This window comes from Passer domesticus, chromosome Z (assembly GCF_036417665.1).
Source record: "Passer domesticus isolate bPasDom1 chromosome Z, bPasDom1.hap1, whole genome shotgun sequence".
Lineage (NCBI taxonomy): Eukaryota > Metazoa > Chordata > Aves > Passeriformes > Passeridae > Passer > Passer domesticus.
This window is the reverse complement of record NC_087512.1, coordinates 18,365,023-18,382,801: the sequence shown is the minus strand read 5'-3', so window position 1 is coordinate 18,382,801 and position 17,779 is coordinate 18,365,023. Positions and strand designations below refer to the sequence as shown.

The window sequence follows — 17,779 nt, the reverse complement described above, 5'->3', positions numbered from 1 at the left end:
CCATGTAAGTCCAACTCTACAGGCTTATTTTGCACAATTCACTAAAAATATCTATGTAAAAAAAAAAGCCCCATTTTAAAATTATTTTAGGGTAAGTCCTAAATGTCAGGGTGGAAGAGGAAGGCTGCACATTTTTCTGTAGCACATTTCTTCATGTATTAAAAACTTCTCCTTGGTCAGAACCTGTCCTTCCTGACCTCTAAGGTTCTCCAACACTTGGCTCAGAACCACCATCTGGAAAATGGAGAAATACTGAATTACAGGCCTTGAGAGGGGTTTTTCACTGACAAGGGTGCTGTTTGTGACTTTTGGGGAAAAAGAAAAATCATACCAAAGAGGAAGCAGTATGAAGAAATAATGCAACAGCAACATGAAAGAAAGGCAGTGAAAATATGAGCAAAGAAATGAAGTAAGACTATGTATGGGAAGAGTGAAATAGCCCTAGATAGGCTACAGGTTGATAAGGACATTTATGTTTCCTGAAAGTTTTTAGAATTAGTTTTTGCCTAAGCAGGGGTTAGGTAGTTTGCAAGAATAAAAAAAGACTGAAATTTCTTATTTCCTGTGTGTTTAAACACAGAATCAAGTCACTACTTCTGGGTGTTGGCAGCAGTCAGTGGGTCAAGTTCTTCTCTCAGTTTCACTGATGCAATCTTATTTGTCTGATAATCTTTTTTTCTGCTCCTGCTTTGCTTTTGTGTTTGTGCATCCCTTTGTGTGTACATATTGTATGTTCAGACCAAGAGTGAGAAAAAACATTTATAAATAAGAATAGGACTATGGAAATTTCTGACTGTGTAATGTAACAAAGGGAAAAAAATTGTTTTTCATAATCAAAATTTCCAGTAGAGACCCCTATAGTTTAGGCCTTCTTTATCTTCACCCTTCCTTACTTCTCTGTGAGAAAACTACTGTCTCTTCTTAATGACATCAGGTAAGTGCAGTTGTGTAAAAAAGTTCTAGTTTGTGCTTTCTCATTGTGTTTGTAAGTAGTGCTTAATTGCTTAGAATGGATGGAGCAATAATTTTAAAATTAAAATCAATGAAAAATATCTCCACCCTTGAATGTTCCCTGCTTTCTCTTACCTAATGCTTACCTCCAAGTAAAAACCTCTTGAAGCAACACAAAATAAATCCAAGCCCTTCTTGAGGTGCTCATGGCATTGAAAATGCCCAAGTCTGTTAATACAGAAGCAGGCAGAAGCATTTTCCACAAGAGGTCTATTTGCTACTTGATGAATGCTTGTTGAAACATTTAAAAATTTCACTGTATGTCTGAAACAGCAGTACTGGCATCATAAAATTAAGAGTGCTTTATATTATCAACAGCACTGTACCATATTGATATGGTCATGTAATTTCTCTGAAGCATGGGTTTTCAGAAGATTTTTTAAACACAATGCTGCTTATTTTGGTATGCTTTTCAAACATTTAACATGTATGGAACATTACACAGATAGTAAACACATACTACAGATAGTACATAAACTACCTATGCTGCAAGAGAAAGAGCTTTCCACATAAATTGACAACTGAAAGCAGTGGATTTTTATTGCCATTGCTTTATTAAATGTAAAGTACATAAAGGGATAAAATCTAGAGGTTCCAAATACAAGACAGTTAGAATATTAACACCTATGTCACACAGTTGCTGCAATTTAATTTTCTGAAGCTTAACAATCCACTACATCTATAAAACAAAGAGCTTCGCTGCAGAGAAACAAAGCTTTTTTAGGTGTCTGTACCTGTACCTAGCACACCACTAACTTTCAGGGTTTTTGCAGAAGTCCAGGTACAAAAGAGTGCTATATATGCTCAACAAGGAGTGAGGACCCAAACAAGAATTAGGTTCTTGGTTTGAAACACCAGTAGAACTCAGTGTGAACACACACTACAAGGACGCTGGAATCCTCAGTCCCAAATACCCCCAATGACTCCATGGCTGACAGCATAAGCTAGAAATGCCATTGTAGCAGAACTACATCAAGCTGCCAAAATTCAGTGTGAGAATACCTCTTTTACCAGACTAATGAAGCTGTTTTGAAAAGCCCATTTCATTTACACAAATCACGTGGCCCAAACCTAATCTATTAGGCCCCCCCTATGGTTTTCCTTATCCACTCAAGGTGTCGCTTTGTGAGTCGAGTGTAGACACCGGGGCCATCAGCGTCACCACATTTCTTCTGCTTCCCAAATGCAGTGATGCCTTTCATGATATTATTACATCTTAAAGGTCCACCAGAGTCCCCCTAGAAAAAAGGAAAACATAGTCATTCAAATTAATAAAAGCTAAAACATGTTTCCTTTAAATAAAATTTCCACTAGTTAGATGGGGAAAATAAAAATGTAGCCAGTGTTATTAAGGATAATTTTTTCCTCCTTGGAAATTAGGATTTCCGACAGTAAAACAAATGAAAGAAAAGGCTTCATAGAAAAGGCTTTATAGAATTCAATCTAATCTTTCAAGTATGCATAATGGGGAATGAATCTAGCTCAGTGCTAGGGAAGAATTAGTCTCTTTGAAAATGAAGAAATAAATTGAAAAGTTTCCTCATGGAAAGTGTAAGTCTCCAGAAATTGATGCCTTTTTAAATGCAATATTTAAATCTTTTAAAATGTGGTAGTTTTTACACAGTTGTGTACTTGACTTGGGACCCAGTTAAAAGGCTTTTTATCAGCAAAACCTATTTCAAAGATTTCTGACATCAAATAAGTGGTTCCACTGAGATCGGCTGCTTGCTAATGGACTACAAGCTGTTTTGTGGACATTTTAGTATTAAACTCATGGTATTGAAGATGAGGATAGCTATCTGCCATGGCTGGATACAATTGCAATATTGAAAGGCTGTGAAGGTGAATTTACTCATCTTAAGTTTTGATTTTAAGGCTTAGAAAAACAAGGCTTGGTAAATTCACTGATATTTGATGAAATTCTTCATTGAGAGATTGTAAATGTATAATGCTGGTACATTATATTTTATTTTTATTACACAATTTATGCAGTCATAGTAAATATACTCACATTACATGAATCCTTTTTTCCATTCTTAGCCCCTGCACATATCATGTTCTCTGTTATGACAGGTTTGCCATTATAATGATTTTTATCATTGCATATTTCCCTCCTGATGACAGTGATATTGACTTCCATCAGGGCAGTAGGGAGCTTGCCTGGATGATTGGTAGTTGTACCCCATCCTGCTACTGTGCAAACTGTTCCTGGTCTGGGATCATCATCTGAAGGAGGCAGGGGGATTGGTTGCACAGCTTTATTAAGTTTTGCTCTTCCCTGAAGCTGTAGAAGATATGGAAAATAAGTATTATGGCACAATCTAACAGAGGTCCTTGCATATCAACCATTAGATCTTTCCCATTATGGTAATTAATGCAATCCCTTTCTGAGATTCCTCAATTCTTTGTGACAGTAGTTATGTCATCAATGTAAGAATGGGAAAATGGGTACTCTTTGTCTCATGAGAACCCACTTACGTTCTGCTGATCTATTAGCTCTAAAAAACATCTTATTTTACTTCTCTGGCTCTCAGATCATTTAGAAGACAAAATAACAGTAATTACTGATGCTGGCAAAATTGAAGATCAGAAAAGCCAGACATTTTTAATTAGAACTCCTTTTCAGATGAAACGTTAGTGCTTTTAACCATGTATTTTTATTCCTTTATGGAAAAGCCAGAAGCTGAAATATCTTGATCAAGCTCCAGAGTTTGTAAACTAGCTGTGGCAACCATTACAGGAATTGTTAGCTGCCTTAGTTACTAGTGCATCCCCAATTCCCCAGGCTGCTGCATTAGCAGACCAGACTATATCACCCCAGAAAAAAAGTCACCAGAAACTCCCTTGGCTCATCTCCCTAGATGAGAAGAAGGAAGAAAATAGCTCAGTGCAGTGTGTATATTCCACAAGTGATATATAATCTGTACCTGAAGAAGCATAATGTCATTTTCCTTGGTACTGGGGTCGTAGCATGGATAAGGAATGTCTTTTGCAATCCGAAAAGCTTGCTGTTCTTTTTCTCTTTTTTTCAATGAATGGGCTCCAAGAATAACTTTGCTTTTTTCCCTGAGGAGAGGACCACATAGTTATTGGGATTCACTTTGATGTAACCCTAAATTTTTGTTGGTTAATGTGGTGCTATAATGACCAGCTACTACAGTGTATTTTCCTATGCCTGAAAAGCAACAGTAATTTAGAAATATCTAAAAGATGACCCCTTGTTCATACAACAGCTAAAAGAAAAATATGACTCAGTGAATCAAAATTCATATCTTATTTTCATCTTCCCAAGAGCACAGAAAGGTTTCAGGTACTTGATTTTGGGTCCATCCCCATTATTTCCTTTTGGGAACTGAATGAGTGGTGGATGCACCAGATTTTCTGTGGGTACTTTTCTCACCAACTGTGTCCTATGTAGTTTTTGCTGAAAATTTAAGAAAATAGGCCACAGCACTGTAGTTCAGAGATATTCTGACTGTATTGAAATGTACTATTGCTTTATTCTAACAGATTTCAACACCATTTCCTGAATCTGTATGAGACACAGCTCATTCCTCTTTTCTAGGTTTTTCTGCAACTTCCTACACTTCCAAGATCCTCAAGTGGTGGCAGAGTTGTGCCTGCTGTGGCTCTCTGACAGTGACCAGAAGTCTAGCACTCCTTGGCCAGACAGGTCAAGCAGACATTACTAACTGACCACAGGCACAGCTGGTTTTGGGCAAACAACACATCCTACAGCTGAATGGGAGAATATTCCAGGAGATGTGCATGTTGGTGCTCATTCATGTCTTATTGTGGAAAATGCAACCCTGGGAAAGTGGTTGTTCCTTTTCTTCATCTATTGAGAGCTGTCTGTTGACTGAGCCATCATTAAGTTAATAACTAATTGTATTTTCTCTTAAATGGCATCTCATTTGGAAACATTCTTTACTTTCTGTTAATACAAAGATTTTGGGCCCAGTGCTCTCTTTATAGTAGGTTCCACAGATCTCCCTGTCTGGACAAGGAAGAGGTGGAGGAGAGATGGATACATTTCTCTGATATTTGCAGAGTCCAGTGGCTCACTGGTCTTGGTCAGGCTGTTGACAGAGCCTGCGTGTGGTCTGGCTCAGCAGCAGCTTCAGTTCTCCCCACAAGAGCAAGTAGGGGTGGGATGTGTAATTCAAAACTCACTTATTGCTTTGCTGTCCCTCTACTGAAGAACTCAGTAGAGCCTAATATCCATTTGCATCTTGATTTGGGCAGGAGAAAAAAGATGGCTGGCAAGCCAACATACCAAGGCAGAGATCTCTCAGCATCTCCTGTCATCTGTTTGGAGGATTTTTGCTCCTGTGTTAACCACATGCTGTCTTTTCAGCAATGAATTTTATAGAATAAAAATACAAGAATTTATTTTTGTTCTCAGAGCAGCAGTTTAGACTTGACACTCCACTTGTCTAGTGTACAGGTTGACTGAGAAAACAGGGATAAAACTTTCCCCCAAGTTCACTGTTTCAGTGTTGCTGCTCTATGCTAATGTGCAGCTAGAAGTTTTTAAATATCTCTTCAGAAACAGTGGAGACCAGTATATTTGTTATATTTTTTTACTCACTATAACAAATTTGCTGATAGAACCTATAAAGCACAGTAATCAGAACATGATCATGGTCATAATAAATGAATAAAATTACCAGAGATACTAACTCTCCTGCTTGAACAGACACTGGAGACTCACTAAGGACAATCTCTGAATAAGAGTAAGAACTTACACCTTACAATGTGCAGCTGTTAACACCCAGTTTTCCTTAATTAAAGCTCCTCCACAAATAATTCCTCGTGGTCCCTTGATTTGGGCCATGAATGGTCTTGAGTGTGGCTTTACTTCATTTCCTCCAATGATATCCACACACAAACCTAAAAAAGTAAGCACAAGACAAACAGCTGAGTTGACAAATACTGTAAGACACTCCAAGTCTCTTAGAAAACATGGCAGTTGTAATTAGAAAGGATACAGACACACAAGTATGCACATATGTCACAATGATGGTCTTCAGGGTAGAATTTTAAAACTGCACAGCAGAATTACTGCATTACATTTCAATAATACTGAAATGAGATCAGTGGGGTGAGCTTGGGCAAAAACCCCACACCAAGGTTTTGTTGCTTTTGCACAGATTTCTTTTCTTGAAGATTATTGATATGGTTAATTTCTTAGTTTTCATTGCGAGTAACAATCTCCCATATCTCCCATATCTTAAATATTGTGCATGGAAACGAGACTATGTAGTATTAGCCACATTATGATAATCTGTCTTCCAGAAAAAGAGAAAATCAAGCAGTTAAAGTATGTGTATGGCTCTAGAGAGAAAGATGAGATAATCATTATGTTCTCTACTCAGAACTCCTCCAAACAGCTCGGACTTTGCAGCTTTATTAAAGACCCGTTCAGAAATTATTTTGTTTATGTGAATGATCAAACTCATGCAGACAGTGGAGAGGAACTAATTATAACAACCAATAATAATTGTGACTACTTCCTTTACATTAATACGTGTTAGCTTAACTAGAATGCTGTACATCAGGACTTACTTTCAACAGTATTAAATTGCATACTTACCTCCATGAATTACCAGGAGAATGACAGCAGTGAAGGTGTACCAAGGGAGGAAAGCGCCCATAATTTCTGTCTGATGCTCCTTCTTATTCACTCTTGAATATATCTCTATCTACCAATCTATGAATTTATATGCATAAATGAAGAGGATGTGGGTTTTTTTTTTCTCTTAAGGGGTTAACCACGACAAGGACAGAAACCCTCCCCAGCGATGTACCTTAGAGCAGAAGTGTTACCGAGAATTTGCGTCATCTGCTGTGGTGCGAAGACAGGCTCTACCCCACTTTGTGTTCTCTCTGTAGCATTTGCAAAGAACTGATATATGATTATAGGGGTGAAACACAGTGGGACTCAGATCACATAAATTTGGGCTGATTCAGTTGTCCATGTGAAGTTGTATAGTTTCATTCCAGACACTTCAGGTGGCTTCCAGGTCAGACATGAATTCCAGTCCATTCCTCTTTAATGAAATATCTTTTCTGCTCAGGACACCCTCAGGGCCAAGGAATCTGATATTTTCTCATTTCAGGATCTGATGCTGTCTCATTAGGTTTGCACTGGCTGAGCATTCATAAAGCACTGAGTGTGGTTTCATGGCCTATAGCTAAGGGTATGATGATATTTAAAGTGTCTTAAAGTGTTTTAGGTGTGGTGCAGAAGGCTGTCACTCTTCTGAAAATGCTGTGCCAGATTTGCCAGCTCTGTGTCTGCATCTGGAAAGCCCACAGTATCTCAAATGTGACTAAATGCTGAGTTTTAGGCAACTGAATTGAGTCCTGAAAACTCGGGGTGGTTGGGCACTGGAGCAGGCTCCCAAGGGCAGTGGTCACAGCACCAGCCTGACAGAGCTCAAGACATGCTTGGACAATGTTCTAGAGCACATGATATGATTCTGGGGTGTCCTGTGAAGAGCCAGGGGTTGGATTTCAGTGGTCCTTGTGGGGTTTCTTTCAACTCAGGATATTCTATGGTTCTGTGAATAAGTCTTATCTAGAGCCTTGTAAAGGCACAATTTCTCCCTTGCAAATATATACCTAAATAATAAAATTAAATAAAATTGTATCAATATTAAATAATTTGGAGTATCAACTCTTCTAAAACCTATATATTCTATAACTAGTGAAATGTCACTGTCACGCAGACTGGATGGTTTCTTGAAGCCTTGAGCCTCACAACAGGCAACTTACAGAAAGCAGCCCACAATGAAGAGCTTGCAGAAATCTCCTGGGTTCTTGCTGTATCATATCTTGAGCTCAACTGGCCCAGCACCAAGTGAGTTTCACCTGTCTGCCTTGGGCAGACCTTGATCAAATTTGATGCTGCTCTCCCTTCTGGGACTGAGGATAACTTGGCAATTTTTCTGAAGAAGGCAGGTGTCAACCTAATTTTAGAGACTGTGGAGCTCTTTGTCACTGATGTGTGTTTGTTGAGACACGGTCACCTAAGTGACAAGGTGACAGCTCCATGAACTGCTAAAGCCCACCAAGATTTAATTCTCTTAAATTTTTCTCCTCATTACTAGCACATCCCCTGTAATTATCATCACTTTGTGGCACTGATGTTCTTTTTTACACTGTTCTCCTGAACACAATATTACCAGCGATCATAGGTATAATTCTTTCTTTTATCAGTCACAATTATTTGAAAAAGTCTGATTTTATTATATTTTAATTAGCACTGTTACCATATTGAAGCTGTTTCCTGTCTGGACTATGCAGAGACATGACCAAGAAGAAAACTTGTGAGCAAAAAATCCTGTATGCTCAGACATGCTTAAACCTGTAGTGCTACAATGATTAATCCTTGGATGGTCCTGTGTGAGGTGCAATGGCCAGTAAAAACAGCTTTGGTATGTATCATCATATGTTTGCCTGATCTGTTTTCAAATAAAATCTCTTTGAAAGACACTGAATAAAACATTAGCTAATGTTCCTAGATGTTTTCCAGGTAAATAGATACAGGTAAATCTATGCCTGCTATCTAAAACTTAATCTTCTATAGCCTGTATATACTCTTCAATGTCTACTTGTATTTCCATTTACTTCTAAATCATACTTACTTCTAAAGATGTTCCTTCTGAAACTCCACAGGTTTGGAGCATATCCATGCTTCTTCAAAAATCCCCTCCAATTCTGAGAGATCCATTGACATTGATAATTAGAATTAGAAATATGGAGTCTAAACTATTGTTCAGTACCTATTGATGACTTTTTGTGCAAGCTCCTGAATGACCTCTCTGACAATCTGCAAAATCTCCAATGGCACAGGTATTAAAGATCAGATTGATATGAACATAACCAGTACCAATTTTGTACCCAAATGCTTTGTCAGAGACTTATCTTCCTCTTGCAATTTACATCACTGAGGCTGAAAATGTGACATAAAATTTTAGGGTGTGCAATTTGTTGGCTGGGCTCCTTTGGTTAAGGCAATAAGTTAATTTATGGCAAAGTTTAGATTCTATTGGCCTTTTGCATTTAAAGAGAAATGCTAAAGCAAAGCTTTCTTCTCAAGTAAAATTCTTTTATTAGCTCCTCTGTTGCTTATTTAATTGGTCTTCAAGAGGAGCGAGGTAAAACCAAATACACTGTCCTTTCTGCCTAGAGTGCTCACGAAGCAGAGCCTCTCACTTGGCAGAAGCCACTGCCTGAGTAAAAAACAAGGTGTGTATGCAGTTCTATGACCAGCCTCTGCCTTTGGGGAGGTTTCCTATGGGCTACAGGCCCATGGGTCAGTGGATCACTTTCAGATCTGTGCATTGCTGTGCTGAGGTTTCTATCCCTTATCTTACACTCTGTCATTTTGACCATTTGCCTTCTGCAGTGACTTTGTTCCTTTTTCCTTCGTGCTGCTTTCTTTGGTGCTTGAGGTGAGCATCAGATGTGATTTTAGGATACCGTTTCAGGAGACCAATTTACACTGCTCCTCTAAACCTTCCAGGTCTGCTGGTGCTGAGTTCAGGCAGTCTCAGCTCAGCTGAAGGGCTGTTTTCTTGAGCTGGGAAGGGAGGCAGGATAGAGGTGCAGAGCTGACAGCTGCCAGGAGCACAGCAAGGCAGAGCTGCCACACTTTCCCTGTCTTCTCCTTGAGCTACCACATCCCCAATTCCACCCCAGTGTGTCTGGACACATCTCCTGGTGGTTGGGAGGCAGATTCCCAGGGACTTGCTGGGGAAAGGGCAGAATGTATGGTGGGGATACCTATTTTATTTCTTCTCCGGTACCAGTGCCTCATGGTACTTACCTGTTTGTCTTTTCTGCCTCAGCTATTCACCCGGTGTCCCTGTTTCCACTTATTTGCTATGTGATGCCAGCAGGAAATGTAGTAGCACAAGTAATAAATACAAGTAGATGTAGTAAACTCAGGGAGTCCTCAAAGCCTTGCAGCAAATCAGCATTCCTTCTATGATGTTAGTACTTGGCAGAAAAAATCCAGCATTAGATATTATGCTCTGGGAACACAAGCCTTCTATTATTTGGCCAGAGCATGAATCTGTTTCCTATTTTGTCTCTTATGCTGCTTTCCAATCCAGCTATTTATTGGGAGGGCAAAGCCATAAAGGGCAAACATAAATTATGCCTTTAGGACTGTCTTTGCAGAGATTACCTGTGGATAGTGTCCAGTAGGTGAATAATTCTGGAATTGGATGAAGAATGGAGAATGACTTTGGGGGAGCTGGAGCTGGCTGTTTTAAGAGCCAGCATGAATTCTAATAGTAATTTGTTTTCTTTTAAAAGAGCTTTGGAAGAGTCTTCTGAAACATGAATCATGCTGCACCATGTGCATGTTTTCAAACTGGGTTCTAACTAATAAGATTCTGTGACACAGAAATAAACATTTCTATGTTACAATCTCGTTCAGCAATGAGATTGAGACTGAGAGCTGCTATTCTGTAATTCTCTAATAAAAGTGAGACCTAATTATATTGGGCAAGTTATATTTCAGATTGTTTCTAAAGACAATGAATATGGTAGCAGGTTTTGTAACTTCTTCACACAAGGGCAGACTGGGGTTTTTTGTAGTGGTTTACTAGCAAGGTGTGCAAGACATGCATGCAGACACAGAGGTCTGCAATACAGAAATGCCTTTCTCACCAGTTTATCTTTTTTTGTGACCAGAGATTAGATTTCTTTTGTGTTTGGCAGTTTCAGAGTCTAGGGTTTTTTCTATCTTTTGGGTGAAAGCTGCACCCCCCAAAATTATTTTTAACAAGATACAAATTACTTTGTCTTACATGTGTGTGGCTGGTCTTGGCTTGTCTTTTATATCCTATATTCCATAGTTTATAAAATAACAGATATTTGACAGGTCTCAATGGCTCCTGTTAATTTGCATATGAATATTTTTCAGTCTTTTAACTGAAGATATTACCTGGGCAGTGGAATTCTGTGGAGCAATTGCTGGCTACTGATGTACCTTGGTCCATAGGAGTGACTTTTGTACTTTATGTGCCCTGAGTGTACTCAATCCAGATCCACAGTTTAGGAGCAACTTTTGAACTCCACATGCCCTGATTATCCCTTCACACTGGTGTTCTCTGAAGCATTTTCAGGTTACATTCATTCTCCCATTTTTTTCTACAATTTAAAGATGTCCAGTTTAATTCTTCTCACTTTTTTTTTCTTTCTCCTTTTTTTTTTCTCTTTTAAGCCAAAAAGTGCATTGAACACCCTGAGACTTCTAGTTGTTATTTAGGGATTACGCTTTATTTGGGTTTTATTAGGAATTTCAAGAATTGGGCAGGTTTTTCTTTAAGAAATTGGAAGACAGAATCTTGAAAAATCAATCTGCAGTAAAATAACACAATATTAACATGTAAAGGGAAATTTCAAGAGAGGGAGCTATTAGTAAAAACTTTCAAACCCATTTCCTGTAGGGGGCATTTGAATACTGATGAGTGCATGGTGATTTACAGTGCTCCTGACAGCAAATAGCAGCAGCTGACACCTGAGAGCTCCTCTGCTCCCCTGCTCTCTCTAATTGCTCTTACTGTACTAACAAGATGCAAGTGCCCACCTAAGAGTAAAAATATCCAGATTCCCAGTTCCTCTGGATAACACATAATATAATTGCACTTCTCTTGCATTTCAGGTGGCTGCATAGACATTGTTGGAGGACATGAAGTGCATCCTCATTCCTGGTCTTATATGGCTGCTATCCAGGACAAGAATTTAGGTGTTTGTTGTGGAGGAGCTCTTCTGGAAAAGCAATGGGTTTTGACAACAGTACCTTGTGAGTCAGTATCTTAAAATGGGGCAATTTTAATTCTTCATTGAAGTGAGACATGATATGCAAGCCTCTAAGTGAAGGAAGATGAGTATTGATTTTTTAAATAGGTTTTTAGATAGCTGCAGTTCATTCCCTGGAATTATCCTAGAACTTGTTATTGTTTTTAGTTGCTATAAACTACTGATCTGCATTGCAGTTACCTTAATTATGTGAGCCTGTCAAAGTTACAGCATAAATAATGTGCTGTTAAAAGACCAAATTAATTATTTATGCATGTGAAAAAGCAATGTCTTAGAGAAGGGAATATGTCCCAAGGATTTTAAACAAATCTTATGTGTGTGCTTGGAACTAAGCCTCAAAATACCCTGAGAGAGATTAATTTTAATTAGATGTGGACATTATTCCTCTCATATTGAGTGACTTAGGCTCACAAACCCAGAATGTCACTCATGTCATGTCCTGTGACAAGGAATTTGTCCTTTTGACAAATTAAATGTGAGCAGAAGCATCTCTTCCCCAGGTGGTATGCTCTAGTGTTGAACAGCTGACTCGAGGTAAGGGGGACATCTACTGTTCACATTAGGAATTAAAATGCCCTATTTTTCTTAAAATGTTCCCTGAATTGTATTTTAGTTCTGCAATATTTCCTTCTTTTTTTCACAATCTAAAAGGAAAAAAGTTACAATAAACCTGTGCAAACCTGACCTCCAGTGTGGGCAGGTTGGCCAGCCTTCTGTGAGTTTGTCTGAAATAGAGGACACAGTTCCTTCAGAGTGAACTTGACTTTCACTATTTTTCAGCTGAATCAGGTGGGATTGTAAGGGTAGAAATATTAATTCCTAGCATTCTCTGTTTAGCAAATTTACAAAACATAACCAAGTCTTCCTTTTTGGAATTAAGGGACGTTTAAATGGAATCTGGAGTCTCTTATTCTTCAAACAATATGTCAGAGATAGCCAGTCAGATATATTTATAAAACTTCAGATTTTTAGCTGTTCAGTGGAAAGGGTATTGTCTGTCTATGATCCTGTGGAGAATGTGCTCTGGTAACTGATCTGGGTTTCTTACAGCACATTGTTTTGGTCTGACTTTAAGTCTTTACCATTGAGGCAAGTTGAACCAGCTTGGTTTCCCTCTCCTAAGCTGTAAAACAATGCTCACACAAAACCCACCAACACCTGTTCCATGCCTGGTGCAATTGCAGTGCATATAAAACTTCCTAATTAATGGATCACATGTGTTAATGATGTCTGAAGTAATTTTCTTTCTTAGGCAAAACAGCATGGATTCAGCAACGTGAATTTCTTTGTGGCCTGTGAAACACCTGTTAGAATGACAGAGACAGAGTTTTGAGAGACATATCATTCTCTCTGAGGAAGTGTGCTTTGTAGATAAAAAGAGAAATTTTTGGACTACAGCACTGCCTTTGCAGATATTTTCACAAATAAAATTCCATGTATAAATAAATGAATTATGGCTTTCAGTGATATATGCATCTTGAATGAAGAAAATTGTTCTTTTATAGTTTGTATTGATAAAGTCTTTGTTCTGGCTTGAATAAATAGTGAGATTATGTTCTGAAAATTAAGCACAGGAAACTGGCAGTATGTGTTCTGCAGTGTCAAATTTTTGGGCTGGATTAAGTATAGCAGGGCAAAATGAAGAAAGACAAATATTAATAAATATATCTCTGATGATACTTATAGAGCTTGGAATGTAGCGGAATTTATTGGTTGTCAACTCTTAATGTTTAACAGCAGGAAGTGAATGTATAACTCTTTGAATTTTAACATTCTCCCTTTTTTCATAATTTTTCACTGCTGGGGTGTCTTGGGTTAGGCAACACACACCCTTCTTCCTTAGTGTGCTGAATGCTGTGTTTAGAAAATTAAGGACAAAAAGCTTATTAATAGTAAAGATAATCGTATGCATAATGCTCAGGATAAATGTTGAGTATTGATGTGTGTTCTGACATGCTACTGATGCCAGCAAAGTTTGTCTTTGCAAGATTAGGTCATAAATCCAAAGGAGACCTTTCAGAGATTAATGAAAGGCATCAGTAGCAGCTGTCCTTGTGCAAGCAATTCCCCTTATAAAGATGGGAGGCTCTTTCACAAAACTAATTCCAAACTCTGAAAATCTCTGGAGATCAGTTATCATACAATTATTTCACAGAAAAAGAAGCTCATATCAAAACATTGAAATGAATGATTTCCTGCTCTATCTGTTTTAATTCCATTGTTGTAAAATGAAATGGTATTGTGTTGCATGTCTTTTGATTATCCTCAGAAATGTTGCTCAGTTCCTGTAGTGACTTTCTCTTCCTATATTTTCTATAAATTACAGAACAGATGAATTGGAAGACAGTTGTTCTTGGAGTTCATTGGACATCCATTCCTGAAGAAGCACAGCAGATATTTGTGATTATGGAAACCTTTCCTCATTGTCAGTTTGACCGGCCTCCCTTTGATTATGACATAATGCTCCTCAAGGTATTGTTTTAATTACTGCTGTATTTTTGTGAAAGGACTTTTGCTGATGATCATTTTGGCTACTCTTTGATACTGAAGAGTACATTGTTTAGATAACAATATAATAGAATAGTCTACTTTTGGTAGTATTAACCTAGATGACTTAGAGGATCGCTAGGTCTGTGAGCAGATATGATATTTCAAGCCTGTTCTGTGCTCTAAAAGTCTCTTTTTAATCCATTCACTGCAGCAACCCCTCCAAAACACAAAGCACATTCTTCAGTAATTTTTCAAAGGCAAAGCTGAAGGGATATATGTAACAGAGTCTGGCTCACATCTCTATCCCATAGTTAGATCTTGTGCCGGACTAAGTAAAAATGGAGATGAAACTTACTGTTAATTTTCTGGTGTAAGCAGGTAAAGTGAGAGTGTGGATAATCCAGGACATGCAGAGTCAGCTCTAGGAGCACAGAGTGGTCACAAAGTGGAGGAGGCTCAGGACACTGCAGAATGAAGCATGGAAAATGTCCTTGCCAACATTATCATCTGATGCCAAAGTGGGGCAGAGCTATGAGAATTTGAATTTACAGGGAGGTGCCCCTGCCTGTAGCAGGGAGGTTGGGACTAGATGATCTTTAGGGTCCCTTCCAGCTATAACATTCTATGATTCTATTATTCTGTGACTGGAACTTGTTTTTCAGTATTTAGATGGTATCGCTGGTTTGGCATGGCAATGACAGGGAGGAAGGTAACCACGTCCCTCTCTGTGCTAGCTGGAACAACTACAGGCATCTGTGGCTCAAGCACCTGACCGTGGTTCATCTCTGAGGAGCTCCTTCCCCTGGATGTCAGTAAGCATTCTACTGCTGCTTCCTTGTCAGTGTAGACCAGGCTCATCTCGCTGGCTTCTCCTGTGGCCCTTGACAGGAGCACCAGGGTATCTGTGAACACAAAACCAAATGGATCACTAGGAAGTAATATTTCTGGAGCTGAAAATCACAACTCTTTCCAGAATGATATGGATATCTCAAAATCCTTTGAATTTTACACAGAAACAGGGATAGTATTAGTAACAGAGCTTACCTTCTGTCTCTACACTTCGGCAGTAATGGAGTATTCAGTGGCTTGGAATAAGCTTTCCATCTTTGGAACTTTCCAAGTTCCAGCACTGGCAGCAATAACTGCAAATATATTTTTAAATAAATTTTTGATTTGTTGGAACACATGTTTTGAAAGGTATAAAGCCAGAATTGTTTAGCTGAGAACCTTGTATCACCCTGTATCGCCCTGTGAAATGAATCATGGTGCAGTGATCATAAGACTGAAAATGTATGTTTGGTGCCTGTGAGCCCTTACCAAGCACACTGAGGATATATGTCAGGATTTGGTTGTGTTTTCATTTACTGACCTCTGCTGAAGGATGGATCTGTCAGGCAAAGACCAACAAAACACAGGCAGTCTGAATAATTTAACCCCTTTAGAATCTCTCAGAGCAAAAATTGGCAGTCTGAATAGACTGAGAGCTGGTTTTTCCTCAATTATGTTGCTGCTTTTGTGTCTAAATTCTTATAGTTTTGTTTTCATCTTTGTTCGTGGGCACATCACACTGTGCTTTGAGAATTTTCTGTCAGTCAAGCACCAGAATCTGATTTCAATACTGAAGTTTAGTGGCAAGTTATGTTTGTGAACAGGACATAGATCCAACAGCCTAACTCCCATGTAGGTTTTACATTTCACACTCTATCCAATGGAAAGCTGGGCTTGAACTCACTAGTGCTACCACAGATGGGAAAATGCTGTACTGCTACTATGGAAAGTCTTGTGAATTTTCAAAGGGACAATTAAGCTCAGGATCAGTTCCTAAGTAATGAAAAGTGATTTTTAAGGGAAGTGATGGTAAAATGAGACTAAATGTTAATTGAAGCTATGTGATATTTCCCTTCCCTTCTGCATAAGAAATCTAGTTTTTCCTTATTTTTCCTTCTTTTTTCTTTTTCTTTTTTAGTTGAATGATACTGCCAAGCTGAATAAATATGTGCAACTTTTGCCTCTGCCTGACTTTTTTGAAGATGTTGAATCTGGCACACTCTGCCAGGTGGCTGGCTGGGGAGACACATCACCAGGAAAGCCATCAAAATATCTCTGTAAGACAACTCTTAAAATTGTCAATAGAAAAAGCTGTGACAAACATTATTCCAGTGACCCAAAAATAACCAAAACCATGTTGTGTGCTGCAGGGAAAAGTTAATTATATCTGAGTGATACTTGTGAGGTAAAAAGCAAAGTTACGAGGGTGGGGGGCATATATTTAACAATGGTTTTCCCTTTTCACTGGGAACAAACAGTGTTAGACATCTTAGGAGGCTGATCATGTTTTAAGTGATTTTAACCACATTTGTGAGAGACTTTATTGCTGTGAAAAGGACTTGTTAAGACTTTATTTAGTTTAGGTCAGTGTACCAATCAGGATCAAGAGCACGGGAATTTGAGCTGGGATGATCTATTAACTTCAGGTATATTTCATTAGCTATGGTGCTCTCCTTAGACACCACCTGTAGTTATGGGAGAAAAAGCAGAGTTATCAAAGTCTCAATCATCTGATCCCTTCCAGAAGTCAACATCTGAATAGTACAGAATTACCCAAAAGGGTTGTTTGGATCTTGCTTTTGATGTTCTCTGTGCTGAATCCAGAAGGGACAATCTATAAAGAGATGGGAATCAATTCCAACAATAAAGAATGTATTTTGAAATAGAATTATGATAGCACTCTGCTGCTCCACAGCATTTGCATCAAAGGTCCCTCAGGTTTGGAAAGCAACCTCTCTTTATTCCTCACCCAACTCCCATTGAAGGATGTAAGCCAACTGCTCCATTTCATAGGCTGGAGAAGGTTAGAGACAACATTTCCAAGTATGCCTGTGCACTGCAGGTGGCACTGCATGCTGCCCTGGTGAGAAATGGACTCACTGACAGCTGCTTCTGATTTTTCTTCCAGGGAGATTCAGGTGGGCCATTAATCTGTGCTGGTCAGTACTGTGGGATGGTTTCTTTTGGAGAAGAATGTGAAAATGCAAGCATACCTGGAGTCTATGCACAGCTGACTGAAGAATATATTGACTGGATAAAAAGAACAACTTCCAGTTAGACAGATCTATGAAACAAGAGCATTTTAGTAAATATTGTGTTGTGCATTGGAGCTGGATGCTGCTGCCTTAGTGTACCACCTTTGAAGTGTACCTCCCAGCTTTACAGCTTTGCTGACACCACCACAGCTTTCTGTGAACAGCTCAAAGTATCCACATTTGTACAGATACTACCTTTACTAAGCTTTAGCAGGAAACTGCCACGTAGAAAACATAATTTGTATTGGATTCCACTCTACTTCTTACTAGGATGGGAAAGTATTCATTACTTTTCATGGGATAAAGCAACATTTGTTAATGTGTACTTACACAAAAATTCGGTTTCAAAATGA

General features: G+C 38.6%; 2 protein-coding genes across 2 annotated transcripts in view; one reads left to right on the top strand and one right to left on the bottom strand.

Annotated features, from left to right (window-relative positions):
* The window catches only part of CDC20B (cell division cycle 20B), a 40,220-nt gene extending 23,783 nt beyond the window's left edge, over positions 1–16,437 (top strand). Inside the window, 3 exon segments of the mRNA XM_064404254.1 lie at positions 14,180–14,325; positions 15,006–15,151; positions 16,310–16,437. Of these exon segments, the coding sequence (XP_064260324.1) occupies positions 14,180–14,325; positions 15,006–15,041 (182 nt within the window). The 3' untranslated portion in view covers positions 15,042–15,151; positions 16,310–16,437.
* Positions 1,543–6,715, bottom strand: GZMA (granzyme A). The gene is made up of 5 exons (XM_064403841.1): positions 6,608–6,715; positions 5,760–5,904; positions 3,939–4,077; positions 3,023–3,295; positions 1,543–2,249 (listed from the first exon to the last, which is right to left on the bottom strand). The coding sequence occupies exons 1-5, from the start codon at positions 6,666–6,668 to the stop codon at positions 2,091–2,093; spliced, it is 777 nt and encodes a 258-aa protein (XP_064259911.1). The 5' UTR covers positions 6,669–6,715; the 3' UTR covers positions 1,543–2,090.
* Positions 16,438–17,779: the final 1,342 nt, after the last annotated feature.

Excerpts from the sequence above, each read along its gene's own strand:
- GZMA (XM_064403841.1), bottom strand. The coding sequence starts at position 6,668 with ATGGGCGCTTTCCTCCCTTGGTACACCTTCACTGCTGTCATTCTCCTG. Across the intron at positions 5,905-6,607 it reads TCTCCTGGTAATTCATGGAG|GTTTGTGTGTGGATATCATT; the intron begins GTAAGTATGCAA and ends TTACTTTTTTAG. Across the intron at positions 2,250-3,022 it reads GAAAAAAGGATTCATGTAAT|GGGGACTCTGGTGGACCTTT; the intron begins GTGAGTATATTT and ends CCTTTTTTCTAG.